The 16,758-nt window shown below is 42.1% G+C and overlaps 1 protein-coding gene across 2 annotated transcripts in view; it reads right to left on the minus strand.

The window, feature by feature from the left end:
• The window catches only part of hmcn1 (hemicentin 1), a 677,622-nt gene that overhangs the window by 14,448 nt on the left and 646,416 nt on the right, over positions 1-16,758 (minus strand). Inside the window, exons 101-105 of one of the 2 annotated variants that reach the window (XM_038794621.1) lie at positions 16,371-16,484; positions 15,932-16,057; positions 14,286-14,414; positions 1,522-1,878; positions 212-331 (exon numbers count right to left, since the gene is read on the minus strand). In XM_038794621.1, coding sequence (XP_038650549.1) covers positions 212-331; positions 1,522-1,878; positions 14,286-14,414; positions 15,932-16,057; positions 16,371-16,484 — 846 coding nt within the window. The remainder of the gene's footprint in view (positions 1-211; positions 332-1,521; positions 1,879-14,285; positions 14,415-15,931; positions 16,058-16,370; positions 16,485-16,758) is intronic. The other variant, XM_038794624.1, reaches the window with a different exon arrangement.

Genomic DNA, 16,758 nt, shown 5'->3' on the forward strand with positions numbered 1-16,758 from the left:
GGTCTGTGCCCTTCAGAATAATTGAATCTGAATGGGATGTTCTAGCAGAGCTGGTTAATGTACCCCTGTAAAATTCCTTTTGTGATATTTTAAAATAAATAGGTTAACTGCTGCATTATTTTAGTGCACATGCATTAATCAGTGATTAACCCAGGGAACTGAAAATTCTGGAAATATTTTTCAGAATTCAAAAAAGAAACCTCTATCCTACCATGACATGCTTTCCCATTAGGCATGAGTCGGTATCCACTGGGGCAGAGGCATTGGTAGCTCCCGGCTGTGTTTTTGCAGTCATGTTGACAAGGTTCCTTGTTTTCACATTCATTAATATCTGCCAATCAGAAAAAAACCCAAAATATTTTATTTACGAGCAATAACTTGCAGTGATTCACCTGACATCTGTTCTTTGATAAATGAAGGTTATGTTAAATGAGTATTATTGCAGAAAATCAACATTTCAGATGAGATTAAAAGATGTTAGAGTTGATGGGCTGTATTAAAGGGCTACACACACACAGTAGGCTCGAAAAACAATCTGATGAACTTCGTTACAATATATGTTCAAAGACAAGTTTAAAATTGCTTAAGAAAATGAAGCAAGCTCAATAAGAGGATTATATATGCTTGATAAACACTTAAGTTCCTGTCTGAAATCAGAAAATGTTCTTCATTGCATTTTGATAATTTCCCCTTCCCCGAGTTTCCTTTGCCTTCCCTGCCTGAAGGAGCTAAGCTGGGTCCATAGCTACAAGCAGTCCATTGTTACCTTTCCCAAGCGCTGGCTTTGTGAGAGTTTAGATGTTATTTATTTTTGCAGGAAAAGTGTTAATACAGTATATTAAAAAGAAAATAATTGATTTGGTACCTCTGGTTTGTAGATACCTATTAAATTGTCTCTTGTTAAACAATGTTGAACCTAGAAGTAACCAGCTACATCATTTGTTAAACCAGAAGTTTGAGCCTTTGTGATTTACCAAAAGGTGGTAGAGAAGGGCAGGCTTACGTATATATGATTAAGTGTTTCTATGTTGGCTGGGCAGCCATTTAATCCGATTAGAAGTGGGATAGGTGTTCAGTTAGTTGATCAGTTTTAGTGGTCGAGGTGAAATTGAACTGAAATCGACATTAAAACTAAAGTAGACTCGCCAACTTTAAGGGCATTTAAGTGGTCACTGGATAGACATATGGATGAAAATGGAATAGTGTAGGTCAGATAGGCTTCAGATGGTTTCACAGGTTGGCGCAACATCGAGGGCCGAAGGGCCCGTACTGCGCTGTAATGTTCTATGTTCTATGAAGAGAAACAGTGGCTTGAAAAACCCCAAAGACGTGAGCAAATAATTACAAAATCTCCAGGGAATGTTGCCAGTAACTGTTGAAAGTGTGAAGTGAGCCACATTCGTGAACACAAATTCTTGTGCAATGATACTTCAGCGTCACAGCCAAGACGACATTTTAATCAATTTTACTTCAGGTATTTTACATAAAAAGAAGAGTCCATTTATAAATGCTGATGTTTACCTATGCAATTGCCATTCTTTGCCTCATAGCCTTGAGGGCATGTTTTTCTAATGCTCCTGCCAGTCCTGGAGAAAGCTGCACGGTAAATGTTTCCGTAGCCCACGTGCGATCTATACTGAGAGGACTGACTAAAATACCACTGTTGCTGCTGCGGCTGTTGTTGGTTGAAGTAACTCACACTGGGGAACTGGGCAATGTTATAATTTCTTTCAGAATTTGGCAACCTCTCTAATCCAGCACAAGATTTCCCATCTCCTAACAAATGTTGTCCAGGTGGACAGAGACACTTGAAGCTGCCAGGGGTGTTGATGCACTGGTATGCACAAGGTTTAGGCACCCGTTCACATTCGTCAATGTCTGCTCATATGACATGGGCCGCAGCATAATACAACATAAAAGAGAAAGAAAAGAGAACACAGAAAAAGAGGATCAGTTTGGATAATACAATGAGGGTCTCATCGTACAGTAAATCTGTCGCACATGGAGAAATCCAATTTTGGGTGGTTATTCCATTCAGGATTTTGAATAAAGATACTTAATCACATTTGATAGCTATTGTTGTGTTTTTTGACAGCAATTTTTATAACACAGACATCTGTTTGACTGAGGCACATGTTTTGCTGACAATTTAATTCTAGAACAGTTAACTTTGGATGCAACTAATGAAGTGATCTTGTCAACATCAGAGTTCTGTCATGTCTAACAAATGCACCCGGGTGGGGAATTGCAAATATTACCTTCATGGAGCAAAGTTTGGAGTGTCTTGGCTTAATCATTCAATTCTTCTTTGTACAATCACGGTGCTCATTTAAGATAAGGAATGGAATACTTTCTATTTCTTACATCCAGTATCAAGTACTCCATGGTCAAATGCAGCAGTGTTAGATGCCACATAATCTCCCTCCACCCTGAATCTCAGAAGAACACCAGCGTGCCATTTATTTTCTACTTCCAATATCAGCCACTCCTGAGTAAGGGACTGCTAACTAGTATCAATGAAAAACATTTCCTTTTAAACGAGCTGGAGCTGGACTGGAAATTTTATTTGCTTTGGCTGGCTATCATTAGACTAGGAATGCAATTCAATCAAATCTACTACCTTTTATTGATGGAACAAGTACATAGCTTTGTTGACTCCCTTATTAAAACAATCCTCACATTCTCCCCAAGGCTGCGTGGGTTTCACCCCCACATTGGAAAAACAAATTGGGCACTCTAAATTTATAAAACAAAATTAAAACAATCCTTGTATAAATCTGTTGTAATGGTGTAGCCAATGTTAAAATATGACAGGTTTTATATATATATTTATATATATATATATATTTTAAAGCATGCTTAACAGAGTTTTGTAGTTTGGCTTCAAACAGCCCCCCTGGAACAAGCTGTCTGGCAAATGGAACATTGAACAGCATTCTTGTAACAGAGAAACCTGGCCTGTGACTTCGGAGTACGAATAAGGAGCATCAATCCACTTAGAAACAGCAGCCTTTTTATGCGGCGAGGCATAATGCTGTTAGGCAGCAGGGGTAGTAGTCATATAATTGATTTAAATGCGTTCCAAGCCAAATGCTTTGTTTAGAAAAGATCTGACATCTTCGCTTCTCTCGCAGATCCTCTTTTTTTGTTATAAATTTAGAATACCCAATTCTTTTATTTTCCAAATAAGGGGCAATTTAGCATGGCCAATTCACCTATTCTGAACATCTTTTTGGGTTGTGGGGGTGAGATCAACGTGGGGAATGTGCAAACTTCACACAGACAGTGATCCGGGGCCGGGATCGAACATGGTGTGGGGATATGCACAGTAATGTATATAGTAAGATAATGACCTCCGACCAGCACGTGGGGATAGAGGTTCAATATCTGACTCCAGAGATCGGGCAATTGGTAGCAAGTCACACTGGAGGAGAGTCTTATTAGAAGTAGCTCCAGCAGAATTCACTTATTTGTTATGGTTTGTATTATAGTTTGTTAGTTATCTTTCCACGTGTTCATTTTGTTAATAAACTATCTTATTAGTCAAAGAACTAGATGTTCAGTGTGCATCTTTACCATGACCACAACACAGAACATAACACCTGGGTCCTCAGTGCGGTGAGGCAGTAGTGCTAACTACTGCACCACCGTGCTGTACCAGCTAATCCGAACTGCAGTTTCCCACAGCTCCTCAATGCTTGCAACCTACCTTCTAAGAACAAGTGTTTTACCCATCCCATTCCCCCATATGCCACTGCTTAAATGTGCATCCAACCCTGCTGGGGTGAATCGGTGATTTACCACAAATAGGGGTCAGCAACAACACATCACCCAAACCAAAATGCCACCTCAACTGTTCTTTAAGGAAGACGTCACCACCAGACTTCCTGTAAACTTCCCTAGGTCAAATGGGAGTGGGCAGCAGCTAAAGCACTCAAGCTAACCCCCTTACATGATGCCTCCTCCACCTGAATCAACTCCGCTTCTTCCCCTCCCAATCCCTGTCGAACCTGCTCTGCCTTCGCTGCCCAACAGTAATGCAAAAGATTAGGGAGCGCAGCCCCCCGCCACTTCCTTTGTAAAAATACCTGCCGAACTTATGGCATCTTAACAGACCAGAAGAAAACCAAAATTATTCTATCCATCTTACAGAAGAACTCCTTCAGCAAGAATATCGACAGGGGCTGAAACACAAACAAAACCCTTGGCAGGACGTTCATCTTAACCGTCTGTACCTGCCCAGCTACTGAAAGCAGAAAGCGGAAGGACATTCCACCTTTTTAAACCTTCTATCACTCCCTCCATCAGATTCCATTCATACATCGTGACCCAGTCTTGAGCCACCTGAATACCCAAATACCTGAGTCTACTTCTGGCCAACCTGAATGTCCTAATTAGGGCATTTACTGGAAACACTTCACTTTTGGTCATCTTCGATTTGTAGCTTGAGAAGGCGCCAAATTTCTTCAATGTACTCAATCTTATCCAAACACCACAACAGATTAGATATTTACAATAACAAGTCATTCGCACACAGTGAAACTCAGTGCTCCCTACTGCCTCTCACAATAACTGACCACTCCCCAGAGTGCAATAGCCAGAGGCTCTATCGCTAATGTGAACAGAAGTGGGGACAAAGGGCAGCCCTGCCTCGTGCCCCTATATAGTTGGAAATACCCCGAGCTAACCAAATTCATCCGAACACTAGCTGTGGGAGCCGATTACAACAATCTCACCCATGAGATAAATGTTGGCCCAAATTCAAACCTACCCAACACCTCCAGAAAATGCTTCCACTCCACCCTATTGAAAGCTTTCTCCGCATCCATAGCCACCACAACCTCTGGCACCCTGCCCAAAGACAGTGGCAGAACAACATTTAATAGATGGTTTAGCACACTGGGCTAAATAGCTGGCTTTCAAAGCAGACCAAGGCATGCCAGTAGCATGGGTTCAATTCCCGTACCAGCCTCCCGAACAGGCGCTGGAATGTGGCGACTAAGGGCTTTTCACAGTAACTTCATTCGAAGCCTACTTGTGACAATATGCAATTTTCATTAGGGGCTGTTTAGCACAGGGCTAAATCGCTGGCTTTGAAAGCAGACCAAGGCAGACCAGCATCACGGTTCAATTCCCGTACCAGCCTCCCCAAACAGGCGCCGGAATGTGGCGACTAGGAGCTTTTCACAGTAACTTCATTCGAAGCCTACTTGTGATTTTCATTTTTCATTCATATTAGGAGACAGCTGCCTCCCATTCATGAAACCTGTCTGATCTTCTGACAGCCATCTGAACCCACCCCTCAAGCCGTTGTGCTACCTCCTTCGCCAGAACTTTCATATCTGTATTTAACAAGGAGATGAGCCTATATGACCCACACACCACTGGGTCCTTTTCCTTATTGGGGATTAACGAAATAGATGCCTGAGCCAGCGTGATTGGTAATTCTCCCTGTACCTAATCCCAGAGGAGCCTCCAGTCCGTGTCACCTCTCCCGATTAACCTCCGGAACACCAGTCCCTCACAAAATCACCCCATTTTATCTCCCTGCCCCCTCCTACAGGTATATAAAGGTATATCTTACAGGTGTAAGAGGTAAAACCTCTTATAAAATGACTCAAACACTTTATTAATATGCTGTGGCATCGTCACCAGTTCTCCTCCCCACTTCCCTCACTTGTACTATTTCCCTTGCAGTAACTTGTAGCCTCAGTTGGCTAACAGGCAGCTAGCATTCTCCCCATATTCATACAAAGCATCCCTTGCTCTATGAAATTGGCCCATTGCCTTCCTCATTGTTATCAAATCGAATTCCCCTTCCATCTTCTTCTCCTTCACCAAGAGATTCCTGGTAGGGGCTACAGACTACCGCCAAACTATTTCCAAAACGGCACCAATGCTGCTTCTCTGACCTCTCCACCTTGTCGCTATGTACTATAAATGTGATCACTTCCTCCCATACACTGCCTTCAATGCCTCCCAGAACATGGAGGGTGAGACCTCGCCATTCTGATTGAACGCTATGTACTCCTCGATGACCTAAGTCATCTTTCCGCAAAATCTTTCATCTGCCAGTAGTGCTGAGTCCATCCTCCACAAGAGTCCCCGAGACTGATGTCCTCTCAACCCAACAGCCATCAAATATGGCATGTGGTCTAAGACCACAATTGCCCCATATTCCACTCCAACTATCCCCAGGAGAGTTGAATTTTCCACCATAAGGAAAATCTATGCGGGAGTACACCCAATGTGCATGGGAGAAGTACAAAAACTCCCTCCCTCCTGGATTCTGAAATCTCCAAGGATTCACCACCCCTATCTGGTCCATAAACACCCCCAGCCCCTTCATCATTCCCAACTTGACTGATGTCCTTGTACATGGCCGATCCAGTCGAAGATCCATCACACAGTTATTCACCATCCGCTTAACAAATTTGCCAACATCCCAATTTGGCACATAAATGCTTACCAGGACCACTAGCCATACAAACCAACCGACCCACCGGATCTTGCACCTCCCTGGCCAGCACAAATAACACCCTCTTACTAAATAGAATATAGCCTCCCTCGATTTACATTCAAATCCCGAATGCAATATTTGCCCCACCCATCCCATTCGCAACCTAGCCCTGGTCTTTAATTAATAAATGTGTCTTCTGGAGAAATATGACCTCTGCCCTCAAGCTATTTAAATGCTCGAAAAGCAGAATATCAAACTAATGTACTTTGAACTTCCAAGAATAATTATTTCCTCATGGAATTAGGTAAACAAATGCTCTTCCTTTTCCCATTAACCCACTTCGCACACACAACAGGAATCTAATTATTCACACTATTCTGGGTAGAATATTCAATATCGTGGGAGTGATCTAACCTAATGGAGACTGAGTCCTGTAATGAGTGTGATTAGCTGGGTGTTTCCCAGCGTTCGCAGTGCCGAGAAACACCACCCTATCTACCGAGACTTTGGTTCTATTTGGGCCTCAGCAGGGCCTGCCGAGGTAGCACTTAGTCCAGTTTCCTGCACTGTGGAACTCCGCTCTCCCGCCCTTGAACTCCCCCAAAGCCTCACCTCGCCTATAAAGGGGTCCTCAGGGCCCCCCATACCTCATCACACCCACCCAGGGCACCCCTGGGCCCAATCGCCAGCATGGGAAAAATGCCAACTTGGCCACTGCCATCCTGGCAGTGCTAAATGGGCAGCATCAGGCTGGCAACCAGGTGGCACTGCCAGAGTATCAGGCTTGCAGTGTCAATGTGCCCAGGTGGCACCAGCAGTGCCAGGGTCAACCTGCCCAGAGGACAGCACCTGGGGGCCTCAGATCCCCTAGGTAATCCCCACAAGTGTTGTTCCATCTGGAGACCAGCACTGAACGGCACTCACCAAGGTCTCTGAGGTGAAAGGATTAGATCCCAATGCCTCGGTTGGATCTCAGGAGAGCATCGGAGAGTGAGACTAGTTATTTCACTCTAATATGCAGATTTTCAAAATAGTGATCCCGCCCACACTGATCGCTTTTGGTCGCGGAAGTTGTGGACAGCCAGATAGATCCCAGAAGAGGGATCTGCCTGCAGCGCCACCTTTCGTGCGCAACATGACCGGTAGATGGTGCCCAGTATATGCGATATTGCACCTTTTCACTCCTTAGATAGCCATCTTTGTATTGTGGCTTATTTAGCACCCAAGCCAAGTTTACCACAGTGAAGTATAAAGTCCCAACGACTATTCAGGACACAACTCCTTGCTTAAGTTCCTTCCTACTTTCTTTATACTCTTCAAGAGCTTTGTTTGTTCTCAGCACATTCTGTGAAAGAATTAAGTTACTGTGAAAAGCCCCTAGTCGCCGCATTCCGGCGCCTGTTTGGTGAGGCCTGTATGGGAATTGAACCCGCGCTTCTGGCCTTGTTCTGCATTACAAGCCAGCTGTTTAGCCCACTTAGAAGAAAAGATAAAACTTATACATGTAAAATAAAAGATACGCTGTTAGACAAAATTAGAAAATAGCCCCCAGAAATGCCGTATCAAAGGTACACAAAACAGGGGGAGGGGTTGGTGCGGGAGCGGATGGAGGCAGCCTCTTGCAGGGATACAAGTTTGGGGGCACTGTTAACGGTGCCTCTGCCATTCTCGCTGGCCAGGTACTGCAAAAGCCTGGTGGTGGCGGTGGCTCTCAGGGTGTGGGGAGAGTGGCGACAGCACTTGGGGCTGGAGGGGGCCTCGGTTTGGCACTGATTTGTGGGAATCACCAGTTTGTTTCGGGAAGGGGGGGGCCTGGATGGGGGGTTTCGAGGGTGGCATCGGGCGGGGATTGAGCGGTTTGGGGACCTGTTGATGCCGGCTTTCCGAGCTTGGAGGAGTTGGAGTTGGTTGAATTCTGGCCGCGGGTGAATGTCTGTGTGGAGTTTGTATTTTCTCCCTTGTCTGCATGGGTTTCATCCGGCTGCTTCAATTTCCTTCCACAGTCCAAAGAATTGCAATTTAGGTGGATTGGCCACGCTAAATTGTCCCTTAGTGTTCAATAGGGAAGGTGGAGTTACTAGGTTATGGGGATAGGTGGGGCCTGAGCCTGGATAGGGTGCTCCTTCAAAGGGTCGGTGTAGATACAATGGGCCAAATGGCTTCCTTTTGCACGATAGAGATCCCATGATTATTGTTTCTGGCAACAGCCTTTCTAAATTCTTAATCACAAAGTCCAGAACATACTACCCAAACCGAGAAATTGCTTCCATTTTAAACAGAAATACAATCCATGACTTCCTGGAACAAATCTGATGTGGTTTTCCAAAGTGAGACTCAAAACCAACGGTTTCTCAGGACAAATATTTTCCTGGTCCAAAACCAGAGTTGCTTTTCTTCAATTGCAAGACTTTCACAACATTTCCAGCACACTGTGTAAAGGAGGTGGTTTTGAGTGGGAATTCCCCCATCACTGAAGCCCATTTGTCATAAATGCCCTTTTTGCCTCTTCCACCTTGTTTCTCCATTGTCTTTAAATATTTCTCAACTCAGATTCCCAAATATTTAAACCTTTCATGTTCCAATCTTGTCCCTATTTTTGGGTCAATATAATTTTAAAATGCCTATTCCTTTTTACTCATGAATCTCCTGGACAGGGCAAATGTTTGTTGTCCCTGTTGAAAGTTCTTTGAAATGCAATAGCTACACATTAATTTCAACACTTATTACAGATGCAACATGCCACAATCTGCACATGCACGGTGTCCTGGCATAACTTCAGAGTGTTGTATTATGCAGCAGGACTGATAATTTAAGTACAGTTGGACAGGCATGCTATGCCAGCTGTGTGGGAGACGCTCTGTTCCAACAATGGGTTACAGAACCCATTCGAAAAAATGCATCTTCATTGCTGAAAGCGGTATAAAGACTGATTCTCCAATGCTTAAAATTGCAAGAAAAATACAAAAAGCAAACAGTTAAGCTAATGTAAAATGCTTTTAATGATTTGGCGTGATAGGAACAATTTGAAATTACGTTTGTTCCGTCCCTTTTAATGAAGATTTGAAAGTTAATCAATTTGATTATGCAATTTTTTTCAATCCGTTCAAAGCAATGAGACATTTCGTGAGACATTTGGCAGGAGAGTCCTCACTTTTCATTCCGTTCCTTTAAACAATTTGCAGCTGGAATGGAGAGCTGAAAACATAGTGAACTCTTAACAGCCACGATTGCCATTCAGAGTTTCAGGTTGCATAACTCTATTCAATAAGAGCTATGCAATGTGCTGGATGCATCTATAGAACATGAGTGTTAATTACATGCCTAATGCACTGATTTCATAGCCACAATGGGTTTCATTCTTTATTTAATTCCGTATATTTTGCCGAACACTTTCAAGGGTAAGATGTTAAAAATGAAACATTTTGGACTGCATTTTATGTGTCCACACTGTGATGATATGCATAAGTAATCATATAAATAGTGATGTAAACAACCTCCGACCAGCAGGTGGCAGTGTAAATCTGCCATGCGACTCTGTACCTCGAGGAGTCTGGTGATAATCGTGTTAGTGGATAGTCATACTTGCAGCAGCTCGAGGATAATTTATCATAATTAGTAGTTTGTAATATATTTCTCATAGTTATCTGAACCATGCATTATTTTATAATAAAACACTTTAACTAGTCAAGAACTAGATTGATTCCTATTGTGCATAATTCCTACCGGTCAAGCACCAGAACGTAACACACACTGGCCGTGTTTATGGCATTTATGGCAGGCATGTAAAATCAGGCTGGTGCCCATCCCTGAGCTCACCCCTATAATCTGGGAGTGGGTAGGCAGTGAATTGATAGCCCGCCCACCACAGTCAAATAGATTATCAAGGGCTAATTTGGCTGGTTATCTAGCCAATTGACCCTGATAATGAATTGTCCATACCATAAAACATTTGGTATGGGCAGTTAGGTGGGTGTGGGCCGCCTGATTAAAAAAACATATCTCTTCAAAGGGCTGGAAGGAAAGGGGATTGTATCTCTGGGACTGCTCTTTGCTGATTTTGGGGGACGTCCCACAAAATATAAACCCCCTTCTTCTACCAGTCCCCAGCTTTAAACCTACCCTTCTCACTCCCCTCCCTGACCTGCTCAAATCCTGCCTGCCCAAGACTCCTGACTTAACTATTTTCTGGAATTTATGGGCTGCCTTCCCCTTCCTCATGCAGTCTTAGCAGTGCCCACAAACACACTCTTAGTGCTGCTGGTACTGACGGAGTGGCTGGTCAATCCAATTGGACGGCAGCTCCTGAGGGCGGGTTGTTCACCTAGTAAGGGGAGGAAGTCCCACTCAGCCCTTCATTAAGTAGTAGAAGGGTATCAGGCATCGGCAGGGCTAATGTGGAATTGGGAAATGGTATCAGCTGCAGTGTGATGTAAAGAGACACATGGCCTGAGACTAGGGTCAGTTATGGGCTGGACATAGATCTTTGCAGAAGCAAGCATGGAGTTAACTCAGATTGGGATGTGTGTGTACATATATATATATATATATATATATACATATACACACACACACACACACATATATATATACACATATTCAACCACACATAATATATTAAACACACACTATACACACACACATGCATAATATTATATGTATGTACATAGTGATAAACACTCAAATGTTCAACTACACAAGAGTCAAATTCTCAGTGAGACCTACTGAAAAAACAAAACCAGAACTTCTGAGAAGTTGGAGCAGAAATTGCATTTATGACCTGAAATGAAGACAGAGATGGAAATTGTCGAAAAGAAGCCCCATTGCAGAACTGGGAGCAGAAAAGTAGAAAGAAAGCACCATTGTGTAGTTGAGGACTCTGCAAGATCCCATGGAGATCCATTGCAAATTCCCACAGAGTGCAGATTCCAAAGACTGAACGGGGTGAGCAAAGACGTATTGGCTACAGTCACCTCAAGTCCGAACATGTCATTGTTGTCAGGATGGTTGTTGGTGCCCTTTCAGACATACTAAAGGCCAATGAAGATCTGACATCCAAATAGAAGATTTGTAATCTGCCAACAGCATTGACCCATTTTACATGGCGAAAGTAAGCCATGGTACAGAGCAACTGCAAATGTCCAGCTAATGAAATAACAAAGGGACAGAGACGTTCCAGGCCAAGGAAGGCAATACCAAAACAGACCACAAGAGGCTGGGCAACATGTCAGTTCTGTGAAGGTAAATTACCTCACAGGTGAGGGCAAGGTCCAGCAATCTCACTGCAGTGTTTCACCTGTGACTTTAGAAAGGTATGCAAAACTAAGACACCCAGATGGGCAAAGGATCCCAAGGCAATCCGTGGTATCGAGGTACCAAACCAGGAAGAGACCAAGTGTGCTTCTTGGGACGGTCAAGAATCTTGGATTCTCTTTTTGGAATGCTGACATTTCAGTAAATGGTTACCTCCCAACTTCAAATTGGACAGAGGAGCCAGTGTTATGGTCCTCTCGGATAAGGAACTGTGGCTGAGAGATCACCATTCTACAGGCCTGGAGAAATTCAACTTCCAACCACAAGGATGTTCCTCCAACCACTAAAATATGGTAGAAGCAGATATTCAAAGTCATGTAGGTCATTCGAAACCGATCATTTTGTTCTCTTGAGCAGAAATGCCTGGCTGTTGCCTTTGACTTTCTTAAAATGTCAAAAGACGTCAAGACAATTTCTGTCATCAATTATATGGCAATGCAAGTGTCCGAGAAGCCACCAGTAAAGAGGCTCCCAGCTGGGGCTTCAGTTGTGAATTATCTTCTCTCGCTGCAGAGCTGTTTTTTTCCAATTTCTTTGTTGGTGGAAGAAGTTCCTCTTTAGTCAGACCAGCTAAATGTTCAGATAATTACCACTGTACCTCGAATAGAAGACACACAGGAAATTGAGAACCCCCAACAGTGTGATGTAAAGAGATACAACCCGAGACATGGGTCAGTTATGAGCTGGACAGAGATCTATGTAGGAGCAAGCATGGAGTTAGCTCATAGCTTGGGCTATACCCTGTATACCTGTCCATAGTTATGCTTTATCAATAAACACTTAATTTTCAACCATACAAGACTCAGAACCACTTTGTGGGAACTGTTAAAGCAAAATTCTCCATCTTCCCAGTTTGTATCTACACGCCAAGTTGCTCGTATGCAGTCAACAACATTGACATATATTGCATTAGACATAAAACACAGTTAGTTTCAATCTTGGATTTAATTTTGTCCTGAAGACTTCTTATCCTCAGATAGAAACAGGCATGAAATTTAGAAAAAAAATACATGACTACCATTTGCCATTTAAAATACCTGTGTGGAGCTAATCAATGTAATTTTCAGAAATGTAAGTGTATTTCATGTAATTATTTTTAAAAAAAGCAGAAGTATAGCTTTTTAATGGTTTTGATGTGTTTCACATGAAGTGTAAGTAAAGTTGCCATATTCCCAGATGACCAAAGGCTGCTTTCCCTTTTGAGGGGGAGGGCTGACTGGTGGTGATTTCAGCTGAGGATCACCACACCTCAGGTGAGGGGCAAAGTTCAGAAGGTTCAGGAATAGCCTCAGCCGGTGCACGGATTGGATCTGCGCTATTGGCCTCAGCTCTGCATCACGCCATAATGTTTAGGCATAAAGCAAACTAAAACTGATCCTTTAAGTAAAGCAATGGCAAGGACTTATTAGGATCCCAGGTGAGAACCCACCTATTTGCAATTTGTAAAACTGAGAAAAGGAGAGCGATAATAATTTTATGTTAAAACAAACTTGAATATAAACACAGAATTAACCACATTAACAACAAAGAAATAGCTTTGCGGTTTACAGTTCTTAAATTTTACTTCCCAAATCTGCCACTAAATATTCAAAATAAGCAAACCAATATAGTTTAAATATCACTTATAAATAAAGTTAACAGCCAATCAGGTTTTACTTGCTTTTCTCCCTGTGCAGAGACCTTGGAGAGAACCTTTTAGGAGCAAACTGAAATACACTTCTTGTTGGACTAAAATCCTATGGCAAATTGCAACTCCAGACAGACCTGGCTCCTCCCCTTAATTACATCATCTGTACCCAAAGTAGAAGACATTATTCTATCTACTCCTGCAAGATGTCCCATGACCTGTTTAACCAAGACCAAATATAATATCTCACATAAGTTATCTATACTCCAGGGACCTCGAAACCAAAACAATGTTTCATTAGCGGCGCATCTGTAAACATGTAAATGCTTCTTAAATCTATCAACAGAACACTCCCCCTGCAAAACCAAGGATTACCTCACTTTTATGGCACCTCAATCGCAGCTTTAGCTGACATACTGTCTGTATGTATCTTACCCAAATTTGTAAATGACAAATATAAAACATAACAATTTCTTATATTTATCACAGACTTCCCTGTTGCTCCATCCCCAAAACCCGCCTTCAAATATTCAGGAAAATTATGTTTCGTATCTGTTCTAATAAAAGGATTTGATCCATACACAATTTTGAAAAAGCGTATATTTTTAGTTAAGGTTCTAGGCAGGTATCATATCATTAAATCATTATGAAAATGGATTATTTAGAAAGTACAAAATAGAAACTGGTCTTTTGGTTCAAATGATCTTTGGTGGTGTTCATACTTGACAAGACTCTACCCCACCTATCTTCAACAAAGTTTTTCATATAATCTTTATTCATCTCTCCCTCGGGTGTTCATCTAGCTTTTCCTTGATCTAAGTTAGATTTTCATTATCATTTCAACTTCATGTAGAAAAGGACTCAACATAGGAGATGACTGCTACTTACCAAGACAAGGCCTTCCAACTCCCTGAGATCTGTAACCCCGTGGACAAACACAGCGGTAGCTCCCTTGTGTATTTTCACAGATCTGGTTGTACCGACATTGATGGGTACCATCTCTGCACTCATTGATATCTGTAGAGAAACATTTATCAAAACCACACCAATGCACAACATACATTATCAAGTTGTGCCTTGCTATAGATCTGGTTCCATTGTTCATTGAGGAGGGTATTATGTTTGACTTTATGTGGGAATAAGAAGTGTGCCAAATATTCAGTTTCATTACCAAGAAAGAAGTCAAGCTCCATCTCAGGACGTATACAAAAAAAATAAAATCACCCACTGGACTTGTGTAAAAGGACTCCATACTTATTTAAAAAAGGACAAACATGGCACTGTCATTGGGCACAAGACATTATGTGACATCATGATTGGCATTATTTAACTTGTTCAGATATGAACACATTAAAAACAATTTAAAGGCAGTATTTGAGCACTGAGGATGATGCACCAGATATTTGCCATACCTGCTCTTCCCAGCATAAGTGGCTCAGTCCATCAGTTGTTCATTTACCCCATCTGAACCAATTGGGATGAGTGTGCTCAATTGCAGATTTTAAATGGACTTGTACCTAACTTAATTTGGGTAATTTTATACAGAATACAGATGTCAGAAATAAAATATTAACAGATCTGTGATTGGCTGTGCCGCCTTATGGACGGCACGGTTGCACAGTAGTTGGACAGTTGCTTCACAGCGCCAGGGTCCCAGGTTCGATTCCCGGCTTGGGTCACTGTCTGTGTGCAGTCTGTACGTTCTCCCCCTGTCTCGAAGGGTTTCCTCTGGCTTTTCCGGTTTCCTCCCACAGTCCAAAGATGTGCAAGTCAGATGGATTGGTCATGCTAAATTGCCCTTAGTGTCCAAAAGGGTTGGGTGTGGTTACGGGGATAGGGTGGAGGTGTGGGCTTGGGTAGGATGCTCTTTCCAAGCGCCGGTGCAGATGGGTTGAATGGCCTCCTTCTGCACTGTAGATTCTATGACTCTATGAACGTAATCAAATCTGCTCAAGGAACCAGTGAGGAGCAGTGTGGTGACAACCTCCTGGAAAATCTGATAAAACTCTGCGGCCACTGTGAGTGGGATCATATTGCACCCATTTGATGTCCAAGAAGAAAATCTCTTCAAATATTTTTAATGGACTTTGATACAAATGGCCTGTAGCTATGAGAGAATTGTAACTCCTACCCTAGGATAACACTAATTAACTCTAGAAGGGATTGTTACTTTCTTGGATGCCATCTTAACACTTAAACCAATCATACAAGTAGCAAGAGTGAACTTTGGAAGAGGACATTAATTTATATTCTTGCTGAGCATGATTTCACTAATGGGTGTTGCAAGATGTTAAAAATGTTTAGTGCTTGATATTTGGCTTTGTTCCCCAGCTCTATAATACCTGAATATTGTGACTTATTTTTGAGGTATTGATTGTTCTATTCTAACACAAAGCTGCACTTGTTATAGGTTTCCTATGATCCTTAACTAATCTGAACTCTTTTCCTTGAGCAACAATAACCTCATGACAAATAATCAGTAAATACATCTGTTCATGAAGAACGAAGAATGCTCCACATTGCTTTCAACCTACCAATGCAACTCCCATTTTCAGCTTTGGTCATTCCACTAGGGCACAGATCAATGCACCTGAATCCCCCTCGTGTGTTCTTACATTGTTGATCAGGTTGGCATACGTTCTGTCTGCACTCATTGATATCTAACAATAAAATGCAGAACACACTCAGCAGTGTTGCAGTTGTTAAACTTTGATGATTTTAATACAGCCTCTTTGCACAATTTATATTATTGGATTTATATTAAATGGTTCACAATGTTATAAAATTTAAACATTTCCAACTTATTTACATAAAACTAATGGTGTACATTTCTTTTTCAACAAATTTGAAAACATCATTACTCAAGTCATGATTACTGTAACAGAGTGAAGTATTACATTGCACCTTATTATGAAGCAGATTGCATAAATTACGTTTAACATCAGGATTTCTTTGCCTACTCATAGTACCTACCCATACATCTTCTACCTCGTAGTTGATAACCTCTATTGCATACACACCGGTAGCTCCCAATGGTGTTCAGACAGCGATGTTGGCATGGATGAGATTCTTGGCATTCATTGATGTCTAGCAGACAGAAAACAAATTATTAATTGTAGTTTGTATAATCAGGCTTGCACACCTTGCCCTTTCAAAGGGCTGAACTGATATTTATGTATAAAGAGCCCAAAGTATATCATGAATGAATAATCAGAACAAATTATTAATTCTTGAGTTGAAGCTCATAGAATTATTGAACTGGTTAGCAAAATGACTAAAAAAGTAGGGATAATAGGCGAGCTATGTGAGGGCTTCAACTATTTTTTATTCAGTTACAGGATCTGGGCGTCACAGGCTGGAC

The sequence above is a fragment of the Scyliorhinus canicula genome, chromosome 4 (genome assembly GCF_902713615.1).
Source record: "Scyliorhinus canicula chromosome 4, sScyCan1.1, whole genome shotgun sequence".
NCBI lineage: Eukaryota > Metazoa > Chordata > Chondrichthyes > Carcharhiniformes > Scyliorhinidae > Scyliorhinus > Scyliorhinus canicula.